Below are 14,005 nucleotides of genomic sequence, written 5' to 3'. Positions count from 1 at the left end.
CACAGATGTTACACTATTTATATTTTGTAGTTGTTGTATGTCTTATGCTATTGCTTATACACTATTTATATTTTGTAGTTGTTGTATGTCTTATGCTATTATTGTTGTTTATGGTTTGTTGTACCTTTGCTTCTTTATATCTAGATTATTATTCATTTGTTGACTTTTTAGCACTTTATAAATAATTCTGTACTTTTTGGTGTGTTGTTCTGCCTGTAGAGTGGTGTAGTAAGTTTTGCTTGGATTGCAAGTTTTCCTGGACCGGAGTTCATTTAATCAATTAAATCAGAAGTATTTCCTTAATTCTTTGCTAGAATCCTACTTTTTGAACCTTGATGTTTATTCTATCAAAAATGTGTTTTGCAGTTGTTGCTGGTTGTATGCTAAAATTAGTTCCGTACCTATTCTTACTTGTATCATGGTTGTCATGTCATAGCAGTAATGCTGGCAAGATTAGACATCATATTTTTAAGGTATTTTTACTCCCATTTTTTCTTTACAATGGAGACCCAAAGCGACTTCTGGAAAACACAGTTTAACCAGGAAAGATGGCCAAGTCCCCCTTTGGCTGGATCCTGAATCCACATGTCCAACTGTTTCAAGGCCACAGTCTGAGGGTCCCGCACGTCCAGATGGGAGGGACACTGACCGAGGGGTTGCATGACTGGCAGATGTGTCCATGAGAGATCTTCTGCCTCGTTTCAGTTTTGTGTTTGTTTAAGGTTAATGTGAATCATTTATTGCTGACGGAAGCATGTGGATTTATTCACTGCTAACTATATGATCTCTTTTTAAGGCAACGTTACCATCCTTAACAAATCCACCTTCTCTGAGTCCAATTCGACGCAAAGGAAAAGAGAAGGAAGTTGCTGAGCAGACATCTGTAGCAATGAGCCCTAAAAAAAGCACTGAAAACAGCCCAGGTAGGAAGGCTGAGCCTGTCTGACAGTGCAGAGGACAACAGGACCCTACTTTGGCTTTGACCTCTATAATAAGTTCATTTTATCCAGCACTGTCTACTCATAGAGGACTAACTAGTAGCTGTAGAATTTTCCCCTCTTCACTTCAGATTTCTACCGAAGCCGTTTGCTTTGCCCCCCTGCGATCACCTTCTTTCACACCATGTAATGACAGCACTCCTCAAGGCTGACTGACTTGTTTTATCACCTGTCGGTTTCAAGGTGATAAAAATAAAGACCTATTTCCAGCCTCATTCTGAAGACTTAAGGCCACTTCAGTTTTCTTAAGAAGGGATAGCGATTTCCTCCATTTTCCTCCCTACTTCAGACCCCACTTAGGATTTCTTAACCAGCATGGTGTAGTGGTTAAGAGCAGACTGAGTTTTATTCCCCACTCCTCTACATGAGCAGCAGTCTCTAATCTGGTGGAATGGATTGGCTTCCCTGCTCCTCCACGTGAAGCCTGCTGGGCTAGTCACAGTTCTCTCAAAACTCTCTCAGCCTCACCTACCTCACAGGTAGGTCCCAGTGGTTGTTCTCTGACAGCACATATAATAAAATCAGAAAGATATAGAAACCTCTCTACAGGGATGATACGCTGGTTCTAAGTATTTAACACTATAAAAAGATAATATTTGTTCCTTTAAATTCATCAGCTCCAAGACAAATGGACGCTTCAGGCCCAACTCCAACAAGCAAATCGTCACTACTGGGCAACTTTTATCACCACCCTTCCTATCTGAAGCTATATGATGTTTTGAAAGCGACCCATGCCAACTACAAGGTACTGTCTCCTTCTCTTACTGAAGTAGATTGCCAAAACTTGTATATGCCCTTTGACATTATCTAGGTAATCATTTTAAATTTTAAGTCAAAGGAAATATATCTTTATGTTCATCTTAATGGTTTCTGCGCAGTGTCACACTGGAATGTGTACCTGCCAAGGAAAAGATGTGGTGCAAGTAAACTCCATACCCATCTTTTTAATAAACATCTTATGTTTGTACTCAAAACTGATGTCTCAAGGGACAAAGTATTTGACATACAAACTTTAATTATTGGCTGATATTAGAGCCTTTACTGTAATCCTTTGGCAAATATATGCTTGATTCTACTGGACATCGCTATTGTTATTGATACTGTGGGATAAACAGCGCTTCATCTCTAATTCAGCCAATGTGGAGTGTGAATGCAGTAACCTGTTAGCCTGGGTGAAAAGCAAAATTTCTCTGCTACACTTTCCCTGTAAGGTATGAATCAAAAAGTCAGTATGGTCCTTTTACAGGTCCCTTCAAATGGAGCTTGACACATGTCTCATAGCATATGCTGCTGATGTACATGACGAATCTGTTACTTTAATCTGGGCTGGTCCTTTTATACTACACCATGCTAGGAATGAGTGTAAAAAAGTAAGAAAGAAGCTGACTGTTATTGTAGCTCCACAGAGAGGTGTGACAGACACCCCCACCCCCCACGCACACACCTTCCTATAATACCAAGGCAGGGAAATCTCTCACTGCCCAGGCTTTTGAGATTTTTCTACCTTTTTTCCTGTCAGGGACTGAACTGCTTCTTTTATGGTAGCATTTGGACAAGAAGCACTTTCCCACAGCCTTGTAATTATCCCAGAAGGTGAAAGAATCCTTAAAAAAAAAAGCAAGGGGTTCTTAGCAAACCCCTTTTATAAGGCACACCAAAATAATAATACTGAGACAGGGTTAACTTAAACCGAATAAAAGATTTATTTAACAAGATAGGAGATGGGAATGGGAAATGAATAGCTTGGAGAAAGGAATGAATAAGGCAGCAGAAATATACACATACGCACAACAGAAATCTTTGGCTGAGATGCAGTGCTTGTTTTCAGGCACAGACTTAGATATGAATCCAAGGCCGTTTCCGCACGGCCCATAAACGACGGCCTGGGGGCGGTAAAAACGCCGCCCCCAGGCCACCGTTCGCACAGGCGCCGCTGCTGCAACGCAGCAGCGGCGACCTGAATGCGCTTCCCTCCCCCCAGGGCGGCGTCAGGCCGCCCTAAACAACAACCCTTTAAAGGGTTGTTGTTGGGGAGGAAGCGTCTTCCCGGCGGCGCGGTGCGAACCGAGCCGCCAGGAAGACGCCGTCGCCCTCCTCCGTTCTACTCACAATGTCCTCGTCATCACCTGCTGGCTGTCGGAGCCCCGCCCACACTGTCCTCCGACCTCCAGGGGTCAGAGGGCAGTGTATGGGCTCCCACGCCAGCAGGCGACAACGAGGACATCGCGGAGTAGAACGGAGGAGGGCTTAAGAGGCGGCTCCGCGCGGAGCCGCCTCTCCTGTGGCGGCCTCCGCTTGGCCTGCTCGCACGCTTGCGTGCGAGCGGGCTTGCGCCCCCACGCCGCCAGCACTCTTGGCTGCGTCGGGGCGCAAGGAGGCCGTGCAGAAACGGCCCAAGAAAAGTAGAGCTGGGTATAATCCACATGTTGGTGAAACCGTCCTTCAGATCACCTAATGATCTCATCCATGTGACCAGTAAACATCATGGTGGCCAAGGCAGTGTTCTGAATCATAGACCTCAATTGAAGTTCAAGCATAGCTTTTATGAACAAAGAATTAACCCTACACGACATTTGTTTGCCTACAAAGTGAATAGAAACACAACACCCTTTCTTCCCTTCTACCTCAATAAAAACAGTTCCTCTGCATATATTTTGATTTGCAAAAAGTACCTTGATTTAGGATAGGCCCATAATGTTGGAAGAGACAAATGTTAACCATTTATAAGATTTTCCTCGCCCCCTATCCCTTGTTCTGTGTTAGGATTAGGTGCCACTCTAACAAACTCTGTGTTTTATAGTGGAGTGTTGACACTGTATGCTGTTGTGATGCCTGGGCTCTGTTGGTGGGTTTTTAGTCAGGTCTGTGGAGAGGTGTATAGGAATGGCACTTTTGATGAGTCCATTTGGACTAAACTTTTGATGAGAGTCTGAATGGCTGCTGTAACTATCTGTCTTTCATGGACAATTGTTTTATGGTTTTATTGTTTTATTGTATTTATTGTTTTATTGTATTTATTGTATTTTGGAATGCCAATAAAGGCTATCATCATCATTTATAAGATGCCATTAGTGTCAACGGGGAAAAGAGAATCACCCAAATTATACCTGCCTTTTTTCTGAAAGGAGTGAACAGTGCTTAGCCCCACCTGAATTTCTATCAGGAAAACAGCATGTAGGACAGGCTTAGTTTCCCCAATTACTGTGCCCTGACCCAGTATTATAGCTGATTTTCTGGTTAAAATAAACCTCTGGATGTACAGGAACAAATCCCAGATGGATGGTGTCATTGGAAGTTCACACACTGCATACAACTCCACTGCCATGCCTCCCTTACAGACCACCTCCCCCTGCCCCCTGCCCTCTCCCCGCACCCCGCACCCCCCATCCCCAAGCTGATGTTTCTTTTCTTTACCTCACCTCTCTTGTGACCACCAAGGCTGTTTTTGCCAATTTGGTATGTGCTACATGTCTTTCCCTTTCCTGTTTTTGACCTCAGAAATCCTAGTAGATGTGCAGGTACAAAAATGATTTTCTGCTTAAAATGAAATGTTTGAACACACATAACATTCAAATGGATTTTCACCAAACCAGTGAAAAGCAGGCCCCTGTGATCCTTTCATTTTTGATACACTCTGAATTGGAAAAAGCACATATTAAATGTATGAAAATAGTCTCCAATGTGGGAAGCCGGCACTTCAAAGTACATTTTCACACTACTGTAACTCAGCCATTCTTTGTAAGTTTTTTGGGGGCCTAATTTAATCTAGATTTTTCCCCTCACCATACTAAATTTCACACTTCTAGAGCAATTCGCCTCCCTTTTATGACAAATAAATCCCCAGACTGGTATAATGGTAGTATTAAAAACAAACAAACCCAGCTGGCTTGGCTGAAGACCCTCGTGGTGGCACCTCGAAGTGCTTTCTTCCTCAGTATGGCCATCATAAACATTATCAAATATGGCTTATCAGATGGCTGGAGAAGCTGCACCTGGTGGAATTTTGTCTTTCAGGTTTCTTTCAGGTTTCTTTCTTATGTCCCCAGTCACGGACGTCCCTCTTTCTAAATCTCTCTTACCTTCAAGGGTTTCAATTTTTGTTTGGCTTCTTGCCCTCGTTCTGTTTCATTAAGGGCACTTCATTGAAATAAATGAAGCAAGTAAAGTTTCCTCTTTGCTTTACCTTCCTGTCTGGAATACATTTACCCACTGAACTTCTTGCTTCTGTCATCTGTCTGAGTCACATTGTCATTAGTTTGATAAATTTTTGTTAAGATGCTCTTAATCTCATTTGGTTAGGTTACACTGGATCTACAGAACAGCACGGAGAAGTTTGGTGGCTTCCTGCGATCTGCCCTGGATGTTCTTTCTCAAATTTTAGAGCTTGCAACTCTTCAAGACATTGGAAAAGTGAGTTGGCAGTTGCTTATAATGCTTAACGTCTTTGAATAGAGAAACCAGCACTGATATTTTTTTATAACCTTCAAACTTTCAGCAAGCCTTTATTGGCATAGACAACAATACAACAATAGTCTTGGCTGTCTGCGATTGTGTTTCCCATTCATAAAAAGGGAAGTCATTCAGAGCCTGCCAACTTCCGCCCCATCAGCCTTCTCTCAGTGATAGGGAAGATTTATGCTAAACTGTAACTGAAGAAACTTCAGTTGTGGCTCTCCCATTCCGGTGCAGTTGGGCTTTACAAATAGGGAAATCTTCTCTGGACCATGCCTTGGTGCCATTGCACCTAGCCAGTAAACACTCAATCAATGCAGATAACAAACTCTCTGTTGCCTTTATTGATTTAAAGGCTGCCTTTGACTCTGTGCCGAGAGCACTTCTCTGGGCAAAACTGGCTGCCCTCTACATTGATGCCAGACTCCTTTTCTGGATCAAGTGCTCCCATGAAGGCCTTTTGACAGACAGTATTTCAATTTCCAAAGGAGTCAAACAGGGCTGCGTCCTGGCCCTCACTCTTTTCAATCTTTTTTTAAGTGACCTCCCCTCTGCTCTTTCAGCAGTGAACAGCCATGCCCCAAAACTGGGAACATCCCATGTATCAATTCTGCTGTATGCAGATGACGCTGTCCTTCTCTCTCGATCCAGAGTTGGCCTCAGACACTTAATGAAGCTCTGTGTGGCCTACTGTGAATCCAATAGACTGACAATTAATTATGAAAAAAACAAGGTTTTGGTCTTCTCTAGGCGCTTTAAGAAGCTCACATGGCCAATGAATAACACCCCAATTGAACAAGTGCTATAAGTACCTTCGCCTTTCATTCTCCTAGCCTTTCATGGGCAGTCCATAGGAAGGTCGCCCTCCCAGCCACGTCCAACAGTATTTCAGCGTTACTATACTTCTTCTACAGCTGTGGCCATTTCTTTATTCCTCCTGCCCTCAAATTTTTCAATGCCAAAGTCACCTCAAGATTGCTTTACAGAGTCCCAATTTGAATTCAAGCTGTTAACCACTCTTTGAATTCCCTTCAATCTAATTTTTTTCATAAGATAACTGGACTCCCAAATTGCATGCCCTTTGCAGCCCTTTGCCTGGAGTTAGGTCAAAACTCCTTGGAACCAGCCGCTTGGCTTTTAGATTCTGGCTGCGAATTCCTTTTCTCTTGGACTGTAATTCCCTGGTTCACCGCCTGCCCCCCGACTCCCATTCCAACCCCTGGTTTTTCATAATCGAAGAAAAATGGCTTCTATTGGACTGTCAATGGATTCACTTTGCCTTTTGTCCTATTCAGAAGCTTATACAAAATTAAAAGGTCAACTATTGGAGAGAGAGTTCTGTCCTCTAGTCACTGTATTTTTCTATGTTGTCTATGCCAGCCTTCAAACATGTATTTTTCTATCCCATTTGAACAGGGCCACTTGGCACATTACCTGTACTGCTTAATAAACCCTGTTCAAAGGAGAGCCATAACGCTCGCCAGGTTTAATGTCATGCCTTCTGCCTTGTTACATGGCAGATTTAACAAGCAAGAAGAATCTAAAAGATTGTGCCCGTGTAATTCTGGCTCAGTTGAATCTCTGGCCCACCAATTACTACACTGTCCCAGATTTAAGGAAATCAGATCCAAGTATGTGAATCTTACTCCTTTACACTTACCGGATCTCCCTGATTTATTTAGATTACATGACTTGCTGGACAATCCTGAGACTTCTCTCTGTATGATAGTGGCAGACTTTCTCCTGGAAATTTCTAAATGCCAGTAGATTTCCTTTCACAGCATTTATTTCCTATATTGCATATTTATGTTTTTTAAATCAGTTTTTTTACTATTGTATTGTTGTCTATGCCAACCTTTAAACTTGTCATTTCTTAAATCACTTAAATGCATGAATTATTACATGAAATCTGTGTTCTGTAAAATATTGTCGTATTTTACCTTTCTTTTTGAAAAATTCTCTTAAACTGCTAGTTTTAAGGATCAGAAATGAATCTTTTTGTAGAAAGTATGTTTAAATGCTGTTTGTTTTAAATTTTTCTGTTCCAGTATGTTGAAGAAATTTTGGGTTACCTGAAATCCTGTTTCAACAGAGAACCAATGATGGCAACTGTGTGTGTGCAGCAGGTAACAGGCAAAATATTGTGCCCTTTCTTTGAACAAAAGTGGTTCTTGTTCTGAAGCACACTAAAGCACGGCGGGAGATCCACAGGAGGCCCAGTTGGATGGGTTCATTCTGCAGTGTCCCTGTAGTATTTTAAGGCCTTAAGGGTGATTCCCTTTCAGGCCTGGGAAAGACCTGCGTCTGCAGTCCTGTCCATGTGTCAGTTGTTTCATAGAATGGAAGACTTGTGCTGTTCTAGGGTGAACTATATGGAGATTGAAATGCCAGATAATGTGTATTGCATTGTGCCGTTGATGTCACTGAAGGGGGAAAACTTACCCACTACCAATGAAATGTATATAAATGTCTATTTTTCAAGACATATACAGTTACATAGATTGTGCGATCAGGAGCAGCAAAATCCAATGGCTGATCACAGGCAGATATGAATGAGAAAGCTACACAAGAAGAACTGAGTAACATAATTGAAAAGTCAGCCATCTTGAAAGGCTGAAAGCCTTATGAGTAACATACATAGCACAGTTGTTAGCCAGATGTTTTGAATGATCTTCTTCAGAAAACCTAAATATTATTTTTGTCTTTAGATATAAAGCGTGCTTCTTTTCTTTTGTGTGAAGTCAACAATCAAATAATAAACTTTTTCTGCTAGCAGCCATGATATATATGTTGTATTCCAAAGATGTGATTTGTGACTGGTTTTCAATGATGTTACTCAGTTTTTCCTGTATTAATTTCTTATTCATGTTTACTTGCAAGTAGCCAATGGTTATTCCTGTTCCTGATATATTTTTTCTATGTAGTAGTTGTTTTTCCTGTGCAACTATATGTTTTTCAAATTGTATAAAAACATCTATTTTTCATCATTCCTTGACTGTGCTCCTATGGAAAATGAACCCATTTTCAAGTGACGTCAGTCCTGTGGGAGATCTCCCATTCTCAGGTGGATATGACTCAGGTGCCCAGTATTGAGTGCATCCTGCATAAAACTTGAATGGTCACATTATTTTCTTTGTGGGAAGAGACCTAGTTATCAGACCTCATTAAGGAATAGGAAGTCATGGTGGTCTCTCCAAAAGAAACAGCAAGAGATTTAAACCTTAAAGGTTGCAGCAGCCATATCAGGAACCAGTGCAAACAGAAGCTTTCTCTTTCAGCCAGAGAATCACTTCTTGGTACAACCAAGGCACTGGTGCAACCCATCTTATTCCTGCTTCTCATGCTTTCTCATGCTTCCATTAAAGAAGGCCATTTAGTCCCCCTGATGTTTGGCTGATTGGTAACATGAATAGTTACTGCAATCATAGAAGGTTTTGAGGAACAGAATGTTGGATATACAGGCAAAGACTTGAATGGCACCACTCTGAATATGAAAATGCTAAGAATTGGGAGAGCTTTTGTCATTTAGAAAAAGACAATGAGCATCTTGATGTGATCTCTCTACTGATCCTGGAGAACTTTGAGACAACTGGCATGCTTTCAGCCTGTTCCTCGTGTACTCCAGTCCCCAAGCAGTCAATAGTGCCAGAAGGGATGTCTTCTCTTCACCCCCCACCCCTACTCTGTCAGTTGGGAGTGGGCAACAAAAAGTAGAACCTTATCTGATCAGGACAAAGGTCCTCTATATGAAACCCCCTCCCTGGCTGCCTTAGGAATGAATATTCAGACTGAGTTGTAGGGAAGAAAGGGAGAACGATTAAGTAAGTTTGGTTGATTTAAAATGTATCCTGCCTTATTCCTCATTATGCATGCAAAGTGGCTCATACCTTATAAATGTTGTTACTAATAAGTATGAAATAACACTTCAGAAGTCCAAAATGAATAAAAACGGGAGCCACAAGCCCTCCATGACTGACTGTGTGGGAAAGCAAAACACTCTTATCTTGGCTTTTCAAAATAAGGGTCAGCATGAAATGGTTGTTGTTTTTTCCCCCATTTTTGAGATGGTGCCATAAACAGGCGTCCACTGAGAAGGGAGGGACGTAGGCAGGGCCTCCAAGGCTTGTCTGAATTGCTTGACTCGCCTGTATACAGAGGGTGTCTGGGCTGCCTTCAGGCAAAGCTCCTTGAGGCCCTGCATCACTCTTGGGATTTGTATGTCTTTCCTAACTTCTGCATTGTTTCTCCCACTTTCCTTAGCTGCTAAAGACATTGTTTGGCACAAATTTGGCTTCTCAGTATGACTGCTTGTCTTCAAACCCCAGAGGATCTCAAGGCAAAGCACAGCGCTTGGGCTCCTCCAATCTGAGACCTGGCCTTTATCATTATTGCTTCATGGCACCTTACACACATTTTACTCAAGCCCTGGCTGATGCTAGTTTAAGGAATATGGTACAGGCCGAACAGGAACACGATGCTTCTGGGTAAGTGCAACTCCGACTCCTCATTTCTGATAGAATCTTTGGCTTCCTTGTATGAAAGGAGGACTTGGGCAGGACAGCTTATTTAGTGAATGATTCGCCATGGCCTCTCTATCAGATCCATTTGCAAGACCGAGTAATCATCATCCTGCATTTTTGTGAGGCGCTACTCTATGAACATTGATGCCACAAGAGATGCAGAACTAGGAAGACCATTCCTGCAATCTCTGTTCAACTGAGAGCTCACACCCACCTTGCTGAGACTGGCAAGTCAGCTTGTAACTCTCCCATGTCGGATTGCGCAGGTACCATGAGGTTGAAAATAGGATTGTGCTCGCCTGTAACTGTTGTTCAGTGAGTGGACATCTGTGCAGGTGCGCATCCTTCCCTCCTGCTCTTCTATGAGCTCTTAACCTCTGATTACCTTACCTCACTCCCGTGTGCCTCTTTGCTTTTTGAGCTTCAAAAAATCCTCTCCCTGGCAGACCTGCACATGTGTGGTACCTATGTGGTACCCAGGTGACCGCTTGATGAACAACTGTTACAGTTAGGTGCAACCCAGTTATCCTTATGGTATTACAAATTGTCTCCTATTTTTATTTTAGACTAAATTTGGACCCTCTTGAAAATGGGCTGACTACTTTCATTGCACCATATTGGCAGTTGAATAAATGGGTGCTACTAATAAGTATTACTGTTTGCTTTTTATAGCTGGTTTGACGTATTGCAAAAGGTGTCTGCACAATTGAAAACCGGCATGACCAGTGCGGCGAAGCATCGTGCTGACAAGGTAGAAACCAAAAATGTTGCTTGTGGTTCTATGTGGAAATATTGAAAAGAAAAACCGTTTTGAATGTTTAGTTGCTTAGATTTTTTTTCTTAGCCTACTTGGGAGAGACAGTTCGGATTGTAGCCCCATCCCCCTCTACTGTAAACATAAGGAAGAAGAGCTAAAATAGTTGCAAACTCATTTCTTTGAATGGATACTTCCTCTAGTGTGTGTGGGTGTTTATGCCCATAGTTTAGTTGCCTGCAGTCCTCCCCCCCCCCCACCACACACAGACATACACAAACTGATTTTACACAGCTGTGCTCACTTTTAAATGTTTGAATCTGAGGGGAAATAATAACTGAATCCAACAGGTTGAAGCAAGCCAGAAGCAAGAGGAAGTTTGTAATCCTTAGTTTTGTGCCCTTTCCCCTTCCGAGGTAATCCAACATGCTGGAATCTGGAGATGTCAAACTGCCAGTATGTGAACCCCTGAAAGACTGCAGACATTCAAACCACTGCTGAATGCTTGAAAACATGATGGGAGTCGTCATAAGTCAGCTGTGACATGATGGCACTTTCCATCTCCACCACTCTGGCAAATTCCCATTGCAACTTGGTCCACTCCCACCCCCGTCCCTAGGAGCTACTAATTCCTTTACTAGACATTGAATATTGCCCCCAGCCCCCTAGTCTTTCATTCAAAGGAGTTCCTGCTAACGGCAAAAGAAACATATTTAGCTTACAGTTGCCAGGAGAAAAGCAAGCTTATAAATATTTTAAATAAATGTAAATGTTACTGAATCTTTCCTCTCATCAGGGGACGCGCTAGGTAACAGTTTTTACAGAGTCTTCCTGAGTCTCCTTAATCAATACTCTACTCAGTCACTTCACACCATAGTTGTATAATAATGCATGCTTCCAGAATCCAGATTTTTGCTGTGTTCAAAAAAGAGGCCTGGCATCCTTAAAATATGTATTAATCAGTGGCATACCACCTATGGAGACATGGGGCCACCCATGATGCCAGGTACATGCCTGTGGGGGCGCCTGGCCCCCTCAGTCACTTACCCTTTCCTTTCCCCGCAGGCTCTGAGTCTCGGCTTCGTGAAAGCTGCCTCTCAGGCAGCCTGTCTCTATGATGTTCTTAAAAGGGCAATGCTCCAAAGATTGCTTAAGCCAATCTTTGGAGCACTGCCCTTTTAAGAAAGTCATAGAGACAGACTGCCCGAGAGGCAGCTTCCCTGAAATCGAGCCTCAGAGCCTGCGTGGAAAGGAAAGGGTAAGAGGGATAAGGCGCTGTGCAAGTAAGTGGGGCTCCGTGGGTGGGGGGGCGCCCGGAAGGTTTTTTGTCTCTAGGCGCCATTTGGACCTTGTATGCCACTGGTATTAATCCTCTGCACAACCCTGGCCTCAAGGTCCTTTTCATGTTCAGTTGTGGGAGTGAGGCCTAACAATCACTATTTTTTTGGGTTCAGGTTTATTAGACTCGAAATTGTTTAAAAAGCTGAAAAAAGCCATTATTACATATCGAAAAATTGCAGCCTTTTTCGGGAGCCAATTTTTTATGGCAGTCTTTTACTGCTGCCTTTTTTTCTGGTTCGGGTTTGCTGAACAACCACCCCACTGCATGCCTGTGTATCAATTTATATAAAGCGATAATCAGATTTAACTGTGTAGATTAATTTTAACTTATTTTAGAAACTGGAATTTTATTCAGTTGATTCCTTTTTCACTTTTTCCATAGAATATTATTCATAATCACATTCGTTTGTTTGAGCCCCTTGTTATCAAAGCATTGAAGCAGTACACCACAACAACTTCTGTGCAGCTGCAGAGGCAAGTTCTGGATCTTCTTGCACAACTGGTTCAATTACGCGTCAACTACTGCCTTTTGGATTCTGACCAGGTGAGCTGACGTATTGGTGGTGTGCATGCTGCATGGAAACTCTTTATTCTCCCCATGTTCTTCATTGCAAAGGAATAATTTTGCTCTTGTTTGCACTGATCATTTCTCCTAATAATAAAGACAAGTAAGCTGGTAAAAGTCTTTTCTTAAAAAAATAACCTTGTTTAAATTTCTATGCCAATAAAGGTTCCATATTGAATTGAAGCCAGCTGGTAGATCCGAATTCAGTAGGAATTATGTCCCTCTCCACAGATATGGATTTGTCATGGGTCATGTAACATGTAGGTTGGAACAAAATTAAACTCTGTTATTCCACAACAGTTGATTGTGCATATAGATCCCCATAGCTACCTAAGTGGGTCTCCTGTAGTGCGAGGCATCTCAGAGGTAATGCATTGCATGATAAATCTTTCAGCAGCTTATGTTAAAGTCAGCTGTGTGAACATAGCAGGGACAAGGAGGCAGAGGAAATCTGGCCATTTGTCTGCCTGGTGCACAGTCTGTCTCAACCACTCGCAGACGGTCCAGCCAGGCTGGGGGCTGCTGGCCGTGGTGTTCTGAATGGGGTGGCATTAGGTTGCTGCAGATTTTCTGAGCAATGGTTGGAAACACCACCATGCTTGAGTCTCCAGCACATTTGCTGAACTGGGAATCCCCATTTCCTGTAAGTGCAGGATTTCTAAACTTTTACTGTAAAATGTATTGTCGCAGGCTTTCACAGCCAGATTCAACTGGTTCTAGTGGGTTTTCCGGGCTGTGTGGCCATGGTCTGGTGGCTTTTGTTCCTAACGTTTAGATGCAGGCGAAACGGTAGGAACAAAATCCAACAGACCGTGGCCACACAGCCCGGAAAACCCACCAGAACCAGTTTTACTGTAAACTTTATTTTTTTCCAACAAAAGGCTGAGAATAATTTTTTAAGTTACTGACTCCTCAATATACAAATTACCTTTTATTTTAAAAATCTGCATCATTACTCCGTATGACCATTGATTCAATTATTTTGTTCGTCTATTCAGGATATTGACCATGTTTTCAATGTTTGCTCTACCTAATGAGAATGTTTCTTGTGCTTGTAGGTATTCATTGGATTTGTGCTAAGGCAGTTTGAGTACATTGAAGTGGGACTGTTCAGGTACCAATTCTGCATTTCTCAGTCATTTCTAATTGCACACATTTGTATGGAAGCCCAGACTAAGCTGGAATAGAAGCTGGGTTTTGTAACTATTGTCATGTCTTTCAAAAAATGTCCTCTCCTTTGCAGCAGTTTTTAAGGGGGGATCTTGAAAGGCACCGGAAGGATTCTGCAGAGGGGGATGCACGTGTGTCTCCATTGCCTTGCTCGGTTGCACGAGAGTCATTGGCTCCTGGTAAAGATAGGAGGCAGCAGCTGAGT

The 14,005-nt window shown here is 42.5% G+C and overlaps 1 protein-coding gene across 1 annotated transcript in view; it reads left to right on the top strand.

Moving 5' to 3' along the window:
- The window catches only part of LOC125439912 (huntingtin-like), a 94,699-nt gene that overhangs the window by 53,777 nt on the left and 26,917 nt on the right, over nt 1-14,005 (top strand). The window contains exons 27-34 of the mRNA XM_048509256.1: nt 797-923; nt 1,616-1,743; nt 5,298-5,408; nt 7,499-7,576; nt 9,711-9,934; nt 10,643-10,721; nt 12,448-12,609; nt 13,689-13,744. Of these exons, the coding sequence (XP_048365213.1) occupies nt 797-923; nt 1,616-1,743; nt 5,298-5,408; nt 7,499-7,576; nt 9,711-9,934; nt 10,643-10,721; nt 12,448-12,609; nt 13,689-13,744 (965 nt within the window). The remainder of the gene's footprint in view (nt 1-796; nt 924-1,615; nt 1,744-5,297; nt 5,409-7,498; nt 7,577-9,710; nt 9,935-10,642; nt 10,722-12,447; nt 12,610-13,688; nt 13,745-14,005) is intronic.

This window comes from Sphaerodactylus townsendi, linkage group LG10 (assembly GCF_021028975.2).
Source record: "Sphaerodactylus townsendi isolate TG3544 linkage group LG10, MPM_Stown_v2.3, whole genome shotgun sequence".
NCBI lineage: Eukaryota > Metazoa > Chordata > Lepidosauria > Squamata > Sphaerodactylidae > Sphaerodactylus > Sphaerodactylus townsendi.
This window is presented reverse-complemented; position numbering and strand designations above follow the sequence as displayed.